Source organism: Crassostrea angulata, chromosome 9 (assembly GCF_025612915.1).
Source record: "Crassostrea angulata isolate pt1a10 chromosome 9, ASM2561291v2, whole genome shotgun sequence".
NCBI classification, from domain to species: Eukaryota; Metazoa; Mollusca; class Bivalvia; order Ostreida; family Ostreidae; genus Magallana; species Magallana angulata.
In genome coordinates, this window is record NC_069119.1 from 23,795,568 (window position 1) to 23,815,127 (window position 19,560).

At 32.2% G+C, this 19,560-nt stretch overlaps 1 protein-coding gene across 1 annotated transcript; it reads left to right on the forward strand.

The window, feature by feature from the left end:
- The first annotated feature begins 832 nt into the window (after positions 1 to 832).
- On the forward strand, positions 833 to 16,608 carry LOC128163672 (calcitonin gene-related peptide type 1 receptor-like). The gene is made up of 14 exons (XM_052827300.1): positions 833 to 984; positions 3,849 to 3,960; positions 6,293 to 6,418; positions 8,558 to 8,682; positions 9,039 to 9,062; positions 11,541 to 11,632; positions 12,656 to 12,782; positions 13,015 to 13,168; positions 13,850 to 13,919; positions 14,463 to 14,526; positions 14,847 to 14,932; positions 15,592 to 15,712; positions 15,868 to 15,909; positions 16,001 to 16,608. Exons 2-14 carry the CDS (start codon positions 3,924 to 3,926, stop codon positions 16,151 to 16,153), a joined length of 1,221 nt encoding a protein of 406 aa, XP_052683260.1. The 5' UTR covers positions 833 to 984; positions 3,849 to 3,923; the 3' UTR covers positions 16,154 to 16,608.
- Positions 16,609 to 19,560: the final 2,952 nt, after the last annotated feature.

Sequence of the window (19,560 nt, forward strand, 5' to 3'; positions counted from 1 at the left end):
GACATCTTCATTTATTTCGATTCAATGATTTATTTCAAACTGTCACATCAGGTGAAATATTTGCTTAAAACTTATCGATAAAATTATTTTGCGATTCTTTTCGTCACCCGATCGGTGCTTCAACACCTTAGCTCACAACCAATTCAACCAAAACGGTGCATTACACCTGGGATACAAATCATCCTTATTCTGCATCTACTTCCTTAGATATGTGATGAGTGTATATTAAGGGTGGACGAAAGTTGTCACCTATAAGTAAATGAGATTTCCCTGCATCGTGTGTTTGTTTCAATATTTCCAAAATATATACACATGTTTATAAAAACGTGAAATAGAGGTTACTGTTATAACAGACAGTTTATAGTATCCCTTTTGCATTATTAAGTATTTTTAAAATGAGATCAATTTATAACGTCAGATGCCTATGACCGGGAGCCACAGACCTACAGCAATAATGTGGGGTGATCTGTGCTGAAATATTTATTTGCAATTGTCAATTTTGTCAATAGAGCAAAATATTTTGTTTATATATTAAACATTAAAAATTTCATAGTGATCATGTGTGCGTTCGAAAATAAAAATAATACTTGTTGCATAATGCAAGTGATCTTTACAAACGTAAAATTTTACACTTTGATTTCTTACAGCACCTTTTCTCTGCAATGAATTGTAACTGTTTGGGGAATAAACCATTGGGGATTTGTTTGTTTCGTTACCACAAAAGTCAAAGAGCGCGGAATTGATTTTCCGGTATTTAGCGGTCTCAGAAGCTAGATAGCTAGAGTACTTAAGGAGCTGTGATCTAGAACTTTGAAAAAACAACGGTATCACACATCAATGAGGCTTCGTCTAATTACGGATTACGACGTGAACTAGGTAAATATGTATAAAAAGAGATAGACGACCACATTGCTTTTACATTTGAGGAATGGCTGATCCAGTAGTGATTTATGTGCTTAAAGAGGATTGTTGACCTGTCGCAAAGTAAGCAATTTGATTTTTTTTTTTGTCCAACTATACATGTGAATGTATCGGTGTAAAGGTATTATATATATTATAGTTTATTAAAGTTATTAACAAAACATCTGTACATAGCAAACACTATACTGAGTTTTGATATTTAGTTGAAAGTGACGCCAGGTAGTAAAGTAGCATTTGATTTGTATTGCAATACCATACCAAAGGACAAGAGCGTACAAGGCCTGACAAATCCCCCCGTACCTGGAATTTTAAAATGGCATATGAACATATTAAAAATCATGAACTTCGTACTTATCTCCTATGTTTTATTTGATGCTTTCTAAGCATTATTACAGCATGATCTCATATATTTGTGCTAGCTCTTTTCTATCCGACATTGTATGTACATAACATGAACATCACGTAATAGTTGTCATTAGATAAATAGTATTAGATATTTTTCTCATAATCAATAAAAAAGCAAAACACATTTTACTTAAAGGCAAATGAATTAAAAATAAAACGCCATCTATACGATTCGAACACCCTCTCCATGGAGAAGGATGGACTACGAGCCTCCGCCTATCACACTAAGCTACGTTGACACATTAGAGAACAGGTGAATAAATATAACAGTTTGACAATGATTAATAAAGTAAAACGTTTTGGTGAAAATCACAAATTTGACCCATTATTGGTCTAGACTCCATTTTAATAGATCAATAATAAAAACCAAAATAAACTCATTCTTTAAATAAAAGTACTTTTAGGATGGATTCAGGACCCATTCATACCTAATTTTGCAATTAAGAACAGTGAATGATCCAAGATTTAGGCAAAAACCGATGTGAAGCTTAATTTGGAAATCAATACCTGTCGTGTTTATAGAATGAAAGCACAATATTGACTTCCATCATGAAATTTGTAATGAAAACAATGCATACAAGTCAAAAATTAATATTCAAACTTGAGTTGAAATTCTTTCGTCTTCATTGCTCCGAGTGGGGGATATGCAACGCCTTGTACGCCCCTGCTCTTTGAATAAATTTTAAAAAACCGTTGAATAAAGTGAATCAATTGAATTAACAATTTCTAATTCGACAATTTCAACTTCTGAATTATATTGGTAGTGTATATTGTAGTACGAGTCTAGTCACCATGCATGATGATCTATTTCTTCAACAGAAACTTATTTCCCTGGTTTTTGTTTATTGTGATAACTTTGTTTTTACTTGTAACCCTTTTTTATTTCGAATTTATTGTACATATCAAATATCTTATACTTGCATTTTGCATATTAATTCATTTAAATTGAATTAATTAAATAAGAATGTTTAACAGTTAGATGTTTTGACTTAAATGTAAGATTTGCATTGTGATGTTGATTGTGATTAAACCATGTCCTTTTTTGTTACCGATATCAGATATTGATTACATATATTTCTCCTTTTTCTGTAATCAGGGGGTTTCAACAACCATGTTTTCTTTGATTCTAAATTTAATCATGTGATACATTGATATGGATCTTAAATGTAGGCTTATTATTAGTTGGTATGGATCCTAAATCTAGGCATGTGATCAGTTGGTATAGATCCTAAATCTAGGCATGTGGTCGGTTAGTATACATGTAGATTCTAAATCTAGGCATGTGATCAGTTGATATACATGTACAGATCCTAAATCTAGGCATGTGATCAGTTGATATAGATCCTCAATCTAGGCATGTGGTCGGTTAGTATACTATTAGATCCTAAATCTAGGCATGTGGTCGGTTAGTATACTATTAGATCCCAAATCTAGGCATGTGATCAGTTGGTATAGATCCTTAATCTAAGCATGTGGTCGTTAGTCCAAAATCTAGACATGCGATCATCCTTAATTGGTCAATTTTAGAAGAAGAGCTCTTTATAAGAATATTGGAAAATACCTAAATTTTAAAACTCAAAACACATGGCTTTATTCTTAAATTAATAATAGTTTTTAGGTAAACAAATCATATCTTCAAACTTTACGTAGATCTTGATTTGTTGGCTATCGAGCCTCCTTAAATCTAGGCTTTGGATAAAAAAAAATAACGACATCTCACTGAATGACTAGTTGATAATAATTGCTTTTTTAGTGTTATAATTTGCTGGTTTTGTAGTTCAGAAATAGTTATAGATCAGATTTAATTCAGTTCATTTCAATGTACAAATGGTCGTTAATGAGATATTTACAGTCTGGAAGAGCAAATCTAAATCAATATGTTTGTGGAGAACAGAAAATAATATAAATTTCAGTTTTGAAGTTGGTGTTCAACAGTAAATTACCTAAATTTAAAAAATAATACTTTGATAATATTTCTTGGCTAAAAATCTTTCCAAATAGAAGATAATGCGTTACAGTCTAAATTATAGATAAGTAGTGAAACTCGTCAGACATCTCCAATTTGAATATTTTTACATACGCAAATTACTAATCCTTTCATGTCGTTGCAAACAATCTCTTTCGGGAGAAATCCGCAGTCAGTCGTTAAGAAAATCGTATCTAATGAGGCTACGTCGTCAATAATTAATTATTTGATTAACCATCGTGAACCTGTCTAAAGCTGTATCTCAATAATCACCATTGACATCTTGGTACAATTAAAAAAAAATCGCTTAATAATTCATATTCTGTTAGAGCATTGATCGGGTTCCACATTAAAATCATATCTAAAACTCTTGTCTGTTTTGAGATAGGAAATAACTCTGCAAGACCACGCCCCTATATAGCTTCATTAACAGAACACTATTGATAGTTTATAGTAAAGATATGTTAACAACGCCTACAATTCAAGTTGCTATTTTTTTGGGGCCGGTTGTGTTTTAAACACGATATTCATGGTCTGGTGCTTATTTGTGATTTAGGGAACATAGGCTTTTGATGTCCGATTTAGTAGCTTGTTAAACAAGGAGAAATAAAGGGAGCTATTCAGTGAAGCCATGGAGATGTGCGACTTTGGACCGTACCCTGCAGACGGTAAGATCTGATTTCTGTCTTGTTTTTCTGATTTCACGCAGTCTGCTGACTTTGTTCTTACATGTACTGTATTACTGTGTTATTTTTGTAGTATGATACGTATGATGCAAGTGAAATACTTGTAGAAATTTACATGTATTTAATTATTGATTATCACACTGTTTTGTTGACTACATTACCAACTATATGCATTGTAAAATTGAATTAATGCAAAAACAGAACAAGAAGATCAGTAATTTTTTGTAAAGATGAGATATTCTGAAATTTCAACATTTTTTTTATAACTGGAGGAAAAATAATTGTGTACACAATAAGAAATTAATTATAGAATGCGCACCAAGGAATAATTTACGGTGAAAAAATATTTAAACTCAACATCATGCATAAATAATAAGATTTTACAATTTATCTGGCATTAATTAATAAGATAATCTATAAATTAAAGTAATCCGAAAAAAATAGTGACATGTTTGTATTTCATTTTTTGTTTTTTGAAATTTAAACATACGGTGTGTGCTCTCCTTCAGAGAGAGAGAGAGAGAGAGAGAGAGAGAGAGAGAGAGAGAGAGAGAGAGAGAGAGAGAGAAATGAACCTTCCAGAAGTATCTAATATCTTTGTCGGCACAAAAAACAGAAATGATCTTTTAAATGAAATACATCTCAAGAGAAATGAAAAAAAGAATTCTGCAGAGGCATGTGTCGGATTACATGTCTCTACGATCGGAATCATTTGTAGTTACATCTTGTCTCAATGTTGTTACGACAGAAAAAAAAAATCAGAGATGCAATGTCAGAAAAAAACTCTAGAGACAGCTTTTGAAAACTGGAACATTTAATACGATTTTGGTGTAAAACAACACTGGTTCTAGGGAGAATAAGAATGATAGAGTCGCATGCAAATTAAATCTTAAACAGAGCGGCTCCTGATGCTATGATATCAATCAGCCTGGTCCTATCAGAAACAAAACTTAAGGAAGCTGAATGGTACAACAAATAAACCTTCAAATCTTCCTTTAACTTTTGATATTATTTCTTTACCTATGAACTATTATTTGGAAAAGAACAAAAATCCATTTATTTCATGGCGTTAAAATTTGAACATTTTGCGATATCTTTTTTTTAGAGAACTCTTTTTCGTAAGGAGATTAATATAGTATAAAAATGGCCACGGCCAACCAGCCCTCTAAACAATACTCTTATATTCTCTTTTTTATCCTCTTGGTTGTAGTGTTTAATTTCAATGATTGAGTATATCGTTCTTTATGTAAATTCAAATCTCCCATCTTAGTGTTGATGGACTTTTTCCAATCACCACAAAGAGACAAGGGTAAGAAATCGGATGAGTTTGCTGAGAAACGTCTCTTTGATTAAGATGGCTTCCGTGAAATGAATCAATCTAAGTATAGGTTAATGTCTCCTGTTTATCTTTTAAGTTACAGATATACTGAGGAAATCGATTGTGTTTCACTTAAAACAACTTTAATTTTACAGATGAAAAAGGGCTATAATATTAATTTTACAGATGAAAAAGGGCTATAAATAATATATGTATCTCTCGGTATTTTCCTTTTGGTTTGTCCTTGTTTGAAGCTTTAAGCTATACAGAGCATAGTCATGTATATATTATGCACATTGTGTATGCCCAAACACACATAATATTTATTCTGTGATTTCATCAAATTTTGTTAAATACCAGTTTCATTGTTGAATTCATCCGTGAAATTTAATATTCAAAGGTTAAAAACAATCAACTGAAGCGTCATATCTAATAACTTATTGTATTGATAGGGCCATAGTTTCCATATTTACATATCCTTTGAATTGTTATATAATTGTAATGAAATCCACGGAAATTGACGCCCACTTGTATTGGTGAAACAACAGTATATACAATAATAACATGTAATAATATGTAATAAAATAACTTAGTAACTTAAAATGTTACAATTGGATGTCGCGAACAGTTTCAAGAGATTGTGACCAGATTTAAGACACCGTGCACCAATTTTACGGAATTCGAGTATCTACAAAAACTGTGAATTCATTAAAATTCGTGGGGGTCAATTTTTGTAGATATGACATAGTACATGTATTTGTTTTGCTTTTAGAATAATTATGAATGAAGATTTGCATTTCATAATTCGCTGGGGTTGTTTATCCGTTGGGTATCCACGAAATCCTTGAAAACGGGGCCCACCTGAATAAAAATAAATAAACAGTATATCATATGACTCTGACTTTATTGTAGGCAGATATAACAAACGGCAATTCAGTAGAATTCGATTATAAATTACATTCATTTGTTTATTACATAAACGCAATTTTTTTGTAGGCAGACTTTACTGTAATGCCACGTTCGACGGCGTGCAATGTTGGAATTACACGGTGGCTAGGTCTTTAACCATTGGAGCGTGTCCACAGAACCACCCCAACTCTATTCTCTTTGACAACCCCGCAGGTAAGAGAAGTCACGTGACAGATAACAACAATCCCTTTAGGAGTCACGTGACAGAAAATACCGATCAAAACAGGAATTTATACATTAACAATGGAATCTATAATATACATATATATATATATATATATATATATATATATATATATATATATATATATATATATATATATATATATATGTGTGTGTGCACGGTACCAAAAATCAAAAAGATCTTCTTAGTGTAATGATTGATTAAAGTATAAAGTTATCTTTATTCATGTTGCTATGTTGTTCGTTGTACACCACATTTGTGTGGACAAATGAATAACAAAAATGATACAATTACAATGTAATTTTGAAAATTAAGGTAGCTCGCGGGTTTACCTGCTTGTGAGAAAACCTACCTTGAAAATTTGTCCAAGTGATCCATAGGTTTTATAGTTTTATTTTTAAAATTTATTTAAGATTCGTCTGCGCGGTAATTATGTTATTGTTTTTCAAATACAGTGTCATTAATAAAATCAAGCAACGCCATTTCAATGAAATATATAGTAAAATGCACATTTTAACCGAGAAACGCATTACAAAACTATGTTCCAAACTTTTAAACGATTCAGACGAAATTAATCATACTCAACACAAAAACAGAGGAGATAATTATGAATCAATTCATAAAAAAATATCAGTATGTGTTCTCGGCCAATTTTTGGCAAAAAAACTTTAAAGATTTAAAAGATTTCTCAAAACCTTATATTTTCATTACGACGTTAGCCTTACGTCATCATTTCCTTACTTCTTAGAACACCAAAATTGAAATGCATTTATTGACAAGACTAGCTGTTTAACACATTTTAGAACATGTAAATGCTTATTAGACATTATTGTGAATGTTATCAAATGCAATTAATGTAAGGCTGTAAAGATACAGAAAATTGCTATTTTTGTTTTTATGAAACTCTGAGTCAATCAATGCAAAAATAAAATGCCATGCAACTACTGACATTATAAGTAAGTAATCGAATAAAACAGTTATCTCAAGCCAAAAGAAATTTAAGATTTTAATCGGTAGTACAGATTACGGAAGTTATAATTGTAAAAAAAAAAAGCGAAGTTAATGCGTACATTCTATTTTAAAACATGACTTTAAATGGAAGAGTTCTAACGCACACGCATTCTTTATCTTTGTAGAACAAAATGTGACAATGTATGTGACATCTTTAAATTTTCAGCACTTGATATTATAAATCTTTGTATAAACAGTCATAAACCGCATATAAGCTTTCTAAAATATTTTCGTTTATACTTCTAAATATCTCATTTGTCATTTTTTAAAAAAATTATGAGTTTACTATGACGGTCAACTCTTTACGTCGATTCCTATTGTGACGTCAGCAAACCCGCGAGCTACGTTAAAGTCAGTTAGGTGTTAGCATGGAGAATTTGCAATTTGAACTTTAATCAATGACCGATCATTTGATTCCAAAAGGGGTTGGCCCTTCAAAAAAGGGACCCAGAGGGGTCTAACATCTTTTATGATTTATCTATAGCCCTTACGTATAGTGATATTTTGTAAAAAAAAACAAACAAACAAAAAAAAAAAAAAAAAAAACAACAACAACAAAAACGGGAACACAATACAGTCAAACTCGTTTCGTACGAACACGAATATAGCGAAATTTCGGATATAGCGATGTTTTTTGGAGTCCCCGGTTACGTTCTTAACAAATCTTTGCAAAATTTTACGATTAGAACGAATTCGGATATAACGAATTTACGGATATAGCGAATTTATTTTGAATGCAGTAGAGGTGAATGAAAACGAAATTCAACACCTTTATAACGAATTTGTGTAGAGTTTAAAAAAGTTGGCACTACCATTTAACAAAATAGTTTGAATGAATTTATTTCCATATAATTTTTTCAATTCAAAACCCGATTATTAAATGTGTGGAAGTGATAAATGTTTATTTTAAGCCTCAATTAGCAAGATTATAGTCTGGTGAAAGAAAACATTCGCTACAGATATTATTACGAATTCGTTATACGGATATAACAAATTACGGATATAACGAAGTAATTCCATTGGTCCCTAAGACTTAGTTTTACTGTAATTCAATCGCAATCAGGCATTTTTTCAAAAACAAAATTATATATAAACAGGTTTCTCGTACAGAAAATGTGATGCAAACGGAGAATGGTGGAGCAGGAGTAAGAATGCGACCCACGAATTCACCAAAACAGATTATCGCACTTGCGCCTCACTCTACACCCTACAAAAAGCCAACGTGAGTCAAAATTGAACAAAAAAGTCAGCAAACAATAACAATTTAAAATGAATTGTACAATCAATCATAATAAGATAAGTATTAAAAGATAAATATAAATGTACTTATTTTGTATTTTCATAACTTTCAATGTCACACTGTATATATATATAAATATGTAAAACTTGTAATACTCGAATCGGATACGTTAACGGTTTTCAAACTGATAAAATGGATAAATGTCGCGGAGGGGGGTTGCTCTGGTGATAATTTGTAAATTGCTGGCGGAGTTATTTTTCTTGTTAGCACGACATTGTACATGTACCTTAAGCTTAGAATTTTTCTATGTTTGGTTTTGATTTATTTTTCTTTTGAAGTCTATTCTGACGGTTGATAAAAATGTGAGTATAACTTTTTTCATGTAGTTTAATTAATTTTAATTAACTAACCATTAGTAAAACTATAACACCATCCAAAACTATCACCTCACAATATTCAAAGAATGATTCCTTATTACTTATATTCATTTAATTTTCAGCTATTGTACGATTAAATACTTTTTATATAAATATGCAAACCCCGCTTGCAGCCCGATTATACATCATTTGAATCTATTGGACTGTGTAGTACAAAGTTGACCCGTAGTGTTATTACATGCAAATACACTGAGAAATGCAAATATTGTAGTGAAAACTCACTATTTTTGCTCGAGTAATTAGTCGTGAACAACATTGTGTAAGTATTTGTCAACTCATCCCAGCAAAATTTGGTTCCAAAGTGAACTATAAAACATTTTGCGAACACCAATAACATATTGGACATTCGCAATATACTGTTAACTGTAATTTTTATTCGCGAGCGAGAAAATTTCGCAAGGTTAGCGAGAGCCTTGTCGTCACGAGTATTTCTCACCGCGAACAAATCCTTTGTCTAAATTTTTTTAACAATACAGGTCTGGATGAGGCTTGGTAGCGAACATTAGTCGTCGCGAACCAGTTTATCTGCAATTAATCGCGAAATAAAGTCACCGCGAATAAAAATTGGCTTGCAGTCTATGGACATTGTTTTTTTTTTAAAGTGTATATATACAAGTACATTGTAATGTTTAAGGAGGTTAAGTGGTAAACAAATTGCCGATCATACCTACCTACATGCGGAGTGCTCATATAAAGAAGATTATTATGGTCTAAAAGAAACCTTGGATTTAGCTTATAATACAGCTTGAAATTTAGCTTCATGCTTTTATAATCAAAGTACTGAAGTACTGACGGGAGTTGATTTTTTGATTTTATCGATTATTATTTATTTTAGAATCAACGATACGTTATTTTGCACGGCAAATAGTTTCTTATACCAGAGACATAAATATGTATGTCCCTGCTTATGCATGAATGTATTTGAATTACGCACATTTTTTATAATATGAATACTCGGACTTTTCCGAAAAGAATTTCAATAAAACCCATAAGAATCATGTCGTGTAATATTTAAAGAAACTATTAATTCCATCAAGGTACATGTATGTATCAGTAATCGAAATATTTCTGAAAAATTGTATGGATCCAAGCAATACTAGGCTTAAGTTTCGTTCAACCAGACGCTCGGCTTTCTCCGTTAATCTCCGACAAGCAAAAGAGATTCTCTGCTTGTCGAAAATTTCCGGAAACCACCGTTCGTCTGGTCGAACGAGACTATAGTATTCTCTAGCGTAGGAATACATACCACTACAAAAAATATCTAAATTGTCCCTACCATTTAAAACCTGACTTTTTTCAAGGTATTCATAAATAAGTTTCCTTGAAAACAATGCTTCAGAATTCATTACAGCGAATTTATCGATTATTTTCGAGAACTAAGTCTTTTCAGCGGTGATAATTTGTGCTTAGGTCCAAACACTGTTTCACTTTCGGTTTGCCAGAGTAACTGCATAGGAGAGTTGATTAAAATCAACTCCCAAAAATCAATAGTAACGACAACTAACATGCTTTCTTGTGCAATAACGGACATTTATTTTCTTTAAATCGTATCTTACAATTTCAGTAATGTGATTTAATGTTATACATCGTTAAGGCACCTGTCGCGACCCCATCTTTCCACTGACTATACATGAATGTCTGGCAGTTTATATAATAGAGGAGATTAGCGGCTAACAGTAACATCTCGTGACAAGGCTCCATTAGCTGCAGACAGATATCTTGCCGGTCATTTTTTGTCATGATGTCGGAGAGAAATGATTAAGTTAAATCAAATCCTCGTTTCTCTATCGATATTTTCTCTTTTTGTATCCCTTCTGTTCCCTTCCTTTGTTTTTTCCTCCCACAGTCTCTCTCTCTCTCTCTCTCTCTCTCTCTCTCTCTCTCTCTCTCTCTCTCTCTCTCTCTCTCTCTCTCTCTCTCTCTCTCTCACAGACACATCTTTGAATGATAATGTATTTTTGGCCCTGTGATTATTTTGATATTAAACTCTGTATGTATATGTTGTTTTACACACATTCAGGCTTAGAAACAGTGAGAGAGAGAGAGAGAAAAGTGAGAGAGAAACATTCTAACGTGAAATATTCTATAAAAACGGGAAACTAACTTGATATATAGCTCACAATAGTTCATTTATCATACATGAATATAACTAGATTGCCTTGCTTGCATTTTCGGAAACCCCTATACACCGTAACTCAAAACACTCTAAAACAGTTAGAGTAATTGCACACAGGAGAAAACCAATTCCAGCTTTGGTTGAACTTGATAAATATGTGCTTAATATAATTATGATAAATTTGACATATTTATAAATCAAAATAGATGACTGCCCTTCCAAGGCGATGTCGGTATATGACATTATTTTACATCAAATTTGTGTTCAATTTGGGGCTTTTATTGCAGAGAGTCAAACTGGTTACGTACATTTACATCAGCGGCTATGTCATATCTGTCGTGCTACTGATTTTGGCTCTGATGGTCTTCGGAGCTTTCAAGTAGGTTCACTCCCTCTCTGTCTGTCTGTCTGTCTGTCTGTCTGTCTGTTTGTCCGTCTGTCTGTCTGTCTGTCTGTCTCTCTCTCTCTCTCTCTCTCTCTCTCTCTCTCTCTCTCTCTCTCTCTCTCTCTCTCTCTCTCTCTCTCTCTCTCAGGTTTAAATGTTCATGTTTACATTTTCATGTTTAAGTTTCATAAGATTCCTTTGTGTTACACGTGTATATTTAGCTAAACTGAGCTAGATCATGACATGTTAGTATGATACTTGAGAATATATGTAGATTTAAGTTATAAAGGGATTATCAAACAGAAAAGTCCGTGTAATATTTGGTGAACAATCCAAAATTAGCCTTTTTTTGTACTCAGATCACGCACAAAAATTTATTTCTGCGAAACCGTTCACCCTTTTACTATTTTATCATAAAACTGTCATCAGTAGTATCATTAAGAGTGTGAACTTCCATTACGGAAACAAGCGCCCGTGAGTTGGATAACGCATTTTTAACCGATTGCAATATTTTAGGCATACTTTGTGGTGAAGAAAGTAATTCCCTTTATAGTTCCGTTTGATTAAATTGATAAACCATTTACACATTGTAGCTGAAAAACTCCATGTAAAATAAGTATACTGAGCGCGATTAGTTCAAATGTAGTAAAGCTTAATAGTATCGAGGGAAGGGGTATGGGGCTTTTCCCAAACATATTATGAAAAATAAAGGAAGAAGGGATTTCCTACAATCAAAAAACATTGTTATTGTGATCTGTATCATTTTTTAATATATTTCCATACACACAGTGAATATATATAATTTAAGGTGGACCAGTTCGTTTAAAAAGTTACTCTTTTTCATATACGTAATATGTACACCGACGTGTAAATTTGAAAAAAGTGGGACTGGGGTTGAGGCGCCTTATGTAAACTGCTACGTGCCTGCAGAGTAAAAAACATGTAATATGATTATATCAAAAGAAATAATGTACAATAGCAATAGAAAACTTTTTTCTAATTTGTCTTTTTTCACAGGCAACTCCACTGCAAACGAGTGACAATCCATTCTAATCTGTTCGCATCCTTCATTTTGAGTGGAGCTTCATGGGTCATCTATTACTCATTGATGATGTCAGACAGCTTAGAATCCAATCAAAGACCGGTAATTTTCCCGCGTTGTTCAAAATTATGTGTACAATTTAACATACAATGTATTTAGACTAGTACATGTAGATCTTACATGTACCATGTAAAATCATATTTTAGTTTAATAGAATTACATCTGTAGATTGAATTAATATCCTCAAAATTCAAAATCAAACCACCATTTTACCTGAATGTGCATTCCTTTATTTCTAGTTTCTTTTAAAAAAATATCTTGGGGTTGCTTATAGATATGGTGCTACTTCATGCATGGATTAGCGTTATACACAACGCTTTGCAAATACGCTTGGATGTTATCAGAGGGAGTATTCCTACACTTCAGCCTAATGCAAGTTTTCTCTAGCCGGAACAAGCTCTTAATCACGTGCTGCATCATCGGATGGGGTACGTAGCATAATTATATCAACAACATTGTCTGAGGTGACGTGTTCATGCACGGATCCAGAATTTTTACCGAGGGCGTTGGGGAAGGGGTGAGACCCAGAGATGATTTGGTGTGCTGGGGAGGGGGAGGAGGGGGTGGGGTAAGAGGGGGGATCAAAAGCCAATTCTGGTTGCACATATCACAGCGTGAATTTCCGGGAGTGAGGACCAAGGGGAGGGGGAGGGGTGTCCGGAGGCCGAGCGTCTAGATCCGCAAATGATGTTTTTGTCAAAATATGTTTGATTAGAATTTTGAGTTAGGAGAGAGTACGACACATCTGCAACATCAATGCAACACACAGATATTACGATGCAAAGTGGAACTACATTCGTGGCTTAAAGGTACCCATTAAATCCGCGAAATCCACAAATAATAATGGTTTATAAGTATGCGATGTAAATCTTACTCCACATGCATAAGAAATATTTTGCGCTTTTGTCATGTATATATTTATATATTTATACGAAAGTGACACATGTTCTGTGAAAAGAGGAATGTTGAGCCAAAAAATTATATTGTCGTAGTACATATAAGTTAGCAGCACAAGGAGCAGTAAATATTTGTAGTTTTATCTTTTTTCAGTTTGAAGTCATATATTATATTTCAGTGTCACATGCATATATAACTGTTACTTGTTTCAGTTCTACCTGGTGTCATCATAGGAGCGTATTGTATTGTTCGAACTATTGTGGGAGAAAAAAAATTGGAGAGGTTTGTATTTCTACTCTTCCTTTAAAATTAATAATTGTTGTGTTGTAATTCACTAAATGTTTAATAACATTGTCTACATCATATGGTGACATAGTTCTGACAAGACGGTACAAAGATCATTTTAAGTTGCCATAATAACTACATTGTGTATATGACAATACAGATACGTGTATATAGATACAGCAGAAATATGCCACTATAGGAATTTTTTTATGTCATGTAGAATTCATCCCCATAGCTTAGACTGTCAGAGACAAAAAAGTATATATATGATAGGTATGGTGAATTATTGTTTAATACTTGCATTGCTGTATCATTTTATTTAAAACTTGTTAAAATGCATTTAGCGACTCGTTATCAATTATGTATAATGAATATACTGGACATTTTAATTAAAATAACAAAATTACGAATCTTTGCTTGATATTAGCAGATTATTGTAAAAACATTGAATTATGAATGGAAAAATAATGTTAAAAATTTCAGACCTTTACAAGATTAAAAAACTCCAGTTTTTAATATGAATGCTTGTTTTGCTAAAAGGTGTTGGACGGAAACTCGCCCATTCATTTGGATTATAAGTATTCCTATAATTCTGTCATTAGTGGTAAGTAACTTGATAATTAAACTGAAATTTACCTTGCCAAAAAATTAACATTTTTTCAGTGACGTTAAGAAATGATATGTTTGAATTTAGTTAAAAGAGTATATATATTGAAATCTTCCCCCGATGTATTACTTCAGTATATTTGAAAGCTAATCTTGAATATTGATAATATCAAGTAATATTTACAATAATAACTTTGCAAAATATTTGTAAACATAATTGTAGATATATTTGCTAAAGTAAAAAATTGCATACATAATAGCAGGAACTGTTGTCAAAATGATATATTTACGATATTCAATTTATTTTTAAAACCACAGCTCAATATAATTTTCTTGATCAACATCATGAGGATTCTATCATCTAAACTTCGATCAGTCAACCGGAGAAACGGGAACCAGTACAAGTAAGTGAACCAGATTGGTATATTTTTGTCCTTAATAAAGATTACCCCATGTTTAAATGATGGAGGCACTGTTGGATGTAGGATTCGTTCATCAATTACAATACTATAGGGTTTCATATGTTCAATATTCGAGGCCACCATTATTTGCAGATTTAGTACAAAGCTCAGTTTCAAGGATCCGTAAATTCGTAGCCAATAATCATATCAATACAATACATTTGTACGTTATTTTAAATGGCATTTGAATGAAATGTAATTTCGTGTATCAGTTTTATGTATAACTTAACAATGAGATTCATGAAAATTGGTATCCAACGAATGATAAAAATACAGTTCCAGACCCCTTTGATTTCTAACGCAATATTTGAAATAATTAACTATGAAATTATGTGGAGTCAGATTGTTCTTCTAGTTTCATAAGTGGTTTTCAAAGGACTAGGTTTAATAGTTATGGGTTTTGTGAGGTCAGCATTCTTTAATGTCAATGATTGGTATTCGAGGAAACACTTGCACAATGACATCATATTACATGCAGATGCAAAACTATTTTTTTGATACTGTGACTTAATCAGTGATGGATATACTAGGTGGTTAGATTTATTTAAACGTTCTGGAATAAATTCATCATTATTTAATCTAAACTTTCCTTGGAATTGCAGAAAGACGGCACGGGCCATATTGATTTTGGTCCCTCTTCTGGGATTGCAGAACATCCTTATGCCGGTTGTAATTGACTCGCTAGCTTACAAAATCTTTGCCGCTCTAGTGACATCGTACCAGGTTAGTATGTGATTGAAAGAAAGAAATCATTTTAGAAATTTTAAGATAGATCTGATGGAAAACTTTTTGACAATACAGCCTTCTTATATGTATGTAATTGCTGGCTAATAAATATATCTTATACAGGTATGTTGAAAATTTGTTCTTTATTACAGGGAGCCCTTGTTGCTGTTTTATTTTGCTTCCTAAATGGCGAGGTAATTTTTATTTAGAATTTAACATAAATCAAATTTCAGTATCTTAATTAATTCTACTTAATATATAAAGTAATAATAAATACTTTTACAGGTTTTAACAATTATCAAGAGAAAGCTGTGTAATTGCTGTTCTAATTCGCGTGAGGAGACAGAGAAAATTTCCCTGAAATCAAGCACTCGTAGATTGCAGACAGATCAAGAGGAAGCGGAAGTGTTTCTTGATGGATGCGCAAGCTCCGTCTGAATGTGCTAAGAAAAAAACTAGCCATTCGTAGACCATTTGGAATAACAGGAGCTATACTAGTATACTCCCATACTTACTAAACTGTGTCTGTGGAGGGGGGGGGGGAAATCTAACATTAATGATACAAAACTGTTATTATTTTAAAATATTAAATCATTTTCACACAATCATATATATCATGTTCATAATTTGTTATTGGACTTGTCCGAGAATCGAAGAAAAAAACCTCTAAGGCCTCCATGGCAACTCGCTTGATTAGATACCTAAACATACATTTAGGCTAAAAGACTTTCTTTTTTTTTTGTATAAAGTGGAGCTTAACTTAATTCAATCAAACGGAGGACCCGCTTGTTATTCTACAGTTTATTTATTTGGTCTTCCGTTTCATTTTTGTTATTTGTTTTTTTTCTTTTTTTATTACTTTATATGATTTATTTTTTGCGCATTTTTGTAAAAGCAAGTTCTCAAATAAAAAAAAGTTTGAATTAGTTTATCGTAGTTTTCAGAACTAACAAATACTGATCTGACACTATCATATTTTTTGTATTGATGACGTCATTTCCCTTTATTGATATAATTAGTTTATCGTAGTTTTTTCAGAACTAACAAATACTGATCTGACACTATTATATTTTTTTGAATTGATGACGTCATTTCCCTTTATTGATATAATTTTTTATCGTAGTTTTTTCAGAACTAACAAATACTGATCTGACACTATTATATTTTTTTGAATTGATGACATCATTTCCGTTTATTGATATAATTTTTTATTTCTAATTTTTAGAGAAGATAGGCGTGTCCGAGGATCCTCTCCTATACGATCAATGATACTGCAGACAAAAAACTTGAAGATATGGCATGGGGTTTACATTGTTTTCTTACCAAAACGCACTATTACTAAAGGTCCCCGTGCTCAAAAATTCAGATTAAAAAAGCATTAAGAATATCATGTGTATATCTTTTCTCGGAAATTTTTGTGAAAACTTTTAGCACAGAATAGTTTATATTTACAAAAGCTTTGATTCGTTTGATATTAATAAATAAGGGCTATATCCACAAATATATGATCAAGAGCAGTGACGTAGCTACATTGTAGCACTGACAGCACGTGCTTACAGTGTTTTTCTTCTGAATCTCAATTTAAAAAACTGTTAACATTTTTTAACTGAATTTTCCAACAATCTATTGAGTTCCTTAAGCATCCAAATCAAGTAAATAATGCACTTATCGAAATATTGATTGAGTTGTATGTTAAAAATTTGCAATCCATATGGTACAGATTAACAACTATTTATTTAATTACAATCAAATGATCAGCACATCAACACGTATTAAGATGAAAAGAAGCATCACTGCCAGGTAGAGTTTTGGTTTGCATCTTTTCTTTATTTCGGAGGAAAAAATATATACTCCAAAAATAAAGGTTGATTTGACTTAGTAAAGGGAAAAGTACCAGCCTGAGGGAATTTCAAAATATCAGTCGTGGTTAACTTAATATATAAAAATTGCATTTTTATTTCTTTTAGATGTATATGTGTATTGTTTTATTCTTTGGTATATATCCATGTATTTGGTGTTTTTTTCAAATGTATTTGATTCTTATGTAGGCTAAAAAAAGATGGTTTTTATTAAGCTCTTCTTGTCGAAATATTTTATTTGCAATGCGATTTAAATGATACTTTGTCCAATTTGTTTTGACCCAGTGTATTACAGTATTTTGTTGTCTTAAATATGGCCTTTTTAAAAAAATATATAAAGAACATTTGAAGTTTTTGAAAATTTATAGAGGAAATCCAGACTTCATTATATTCAAACTAAGAAATCTATTTGTATTGCCAGTGTATCACTTGAAAACCATCATATGGTTTTATTATTTCTAATTATTTCAGAATATTGAAAACCTTGGTAAGGGTGGACAATTTTGAATTTTTTTTAATTAAACCTTCAAAGGTCGCCAACATAAGTAGTAGTTCACTGACCTAGTTATTTGTAAGTAAAAAATATCACAACAATAGCAGGGATACAATGAGCAGTTTTTGGTTCATATCAGTGGATTTTTGTCCCTGAGTTAACGTAATCATTAAAACACAGCCATTCATTTGAAAAAATTGACAAAAACTATTTTTTTTGAATTAAAGTCTTTGTCACCATTAAATTTCTTCTTATCGAAACTTTTATTTTCGGAATTGATAACATCGTAAACCTCCAAAAGAAAAAGAAATTAATAACACTCCAAAAAAATCTACCATTTTAATTTACAATTACATCCTTCAGTTTCTTAACTATACATGTAGTAAAGTTCTCTGAATTTAAACAGTTAAGAAAATTTCAAATCATAAAAGTGTTCCATATCATGTTAAATTGTTCAACCTTTAACTAAACAATCTGGACGTACACCGACTAATGAATTTACGTCACAGACTCAAGCATACGTTTAAGATTCATTTAAGCATTATCTAGCTGCAGGTCTGTAGCTTCCGGTCTGAAAAAAATCGGATGGAGGACCTGGGAGCTACAGGGCCACCCATTTAAAAAATTGTATATTTATTGCGCAGAAAAACGTGCGCTAGTTTTGGACTGATTTACCTTATTTATACGCAAATTCTGTGACAACAAATAGTACCACTAAATTCTTCATGCAATTTACTACTGATATCGCCTCTTTATTTGCCTCAGACTTTCTCCGAAACACGCTACCGACCTCGGAAAATCAAGTATGTTGAATTTACATCGAGATCGAGAGTCGCCATTTTTACATGAAAACAAAGTGAACCACATGAATTTACGGGACAGGTGATGGTGTTTAAAAGACTATCCGAGGCAAGTGAAGAGACGATATCAGTAGTAAATTGCATGAAGAATTTAATGGTACTAATTGTTTTCACAGAATTTGCGTATACATAAGGTAAATTAGTCGCGCAATAAATAAACAATTTTTGCAATGGATGACCCTGTAGCTCCCAGGTCGTTCATCCGAATTTTTCAGACCGGGAGCTACAGACCTGCAGCTAAGCATTATCATACCGCGTTTACGCGGTATCCGATTTGTCTGCACCGCTTGGTGTATTATAGGACCGACGCCAACCAAAAATAAGCATTTAATGCTTATATTCATGTTTATACAAATGCCTATTTGTATGAAATATTTGTGTATTGTCACTGTAAAGTCATTATATGTGCTCTTAGTCAGGGATATGAACCATGCATAGAACAGCTGCTGCCATATTAACGTGTTATTTAGTAACTGTTTAGTAACTTTTATTTTGCAATAATAAATATACTCAAAACACGTGCTCATAGCGCATGAATTTACTAAGTGTATTTAAAGGAAATTTAAGGCCACAGATTTCCAATTCAATCATATCGGGAAATATACACTGAATGTAAATATTTGAATATAACTA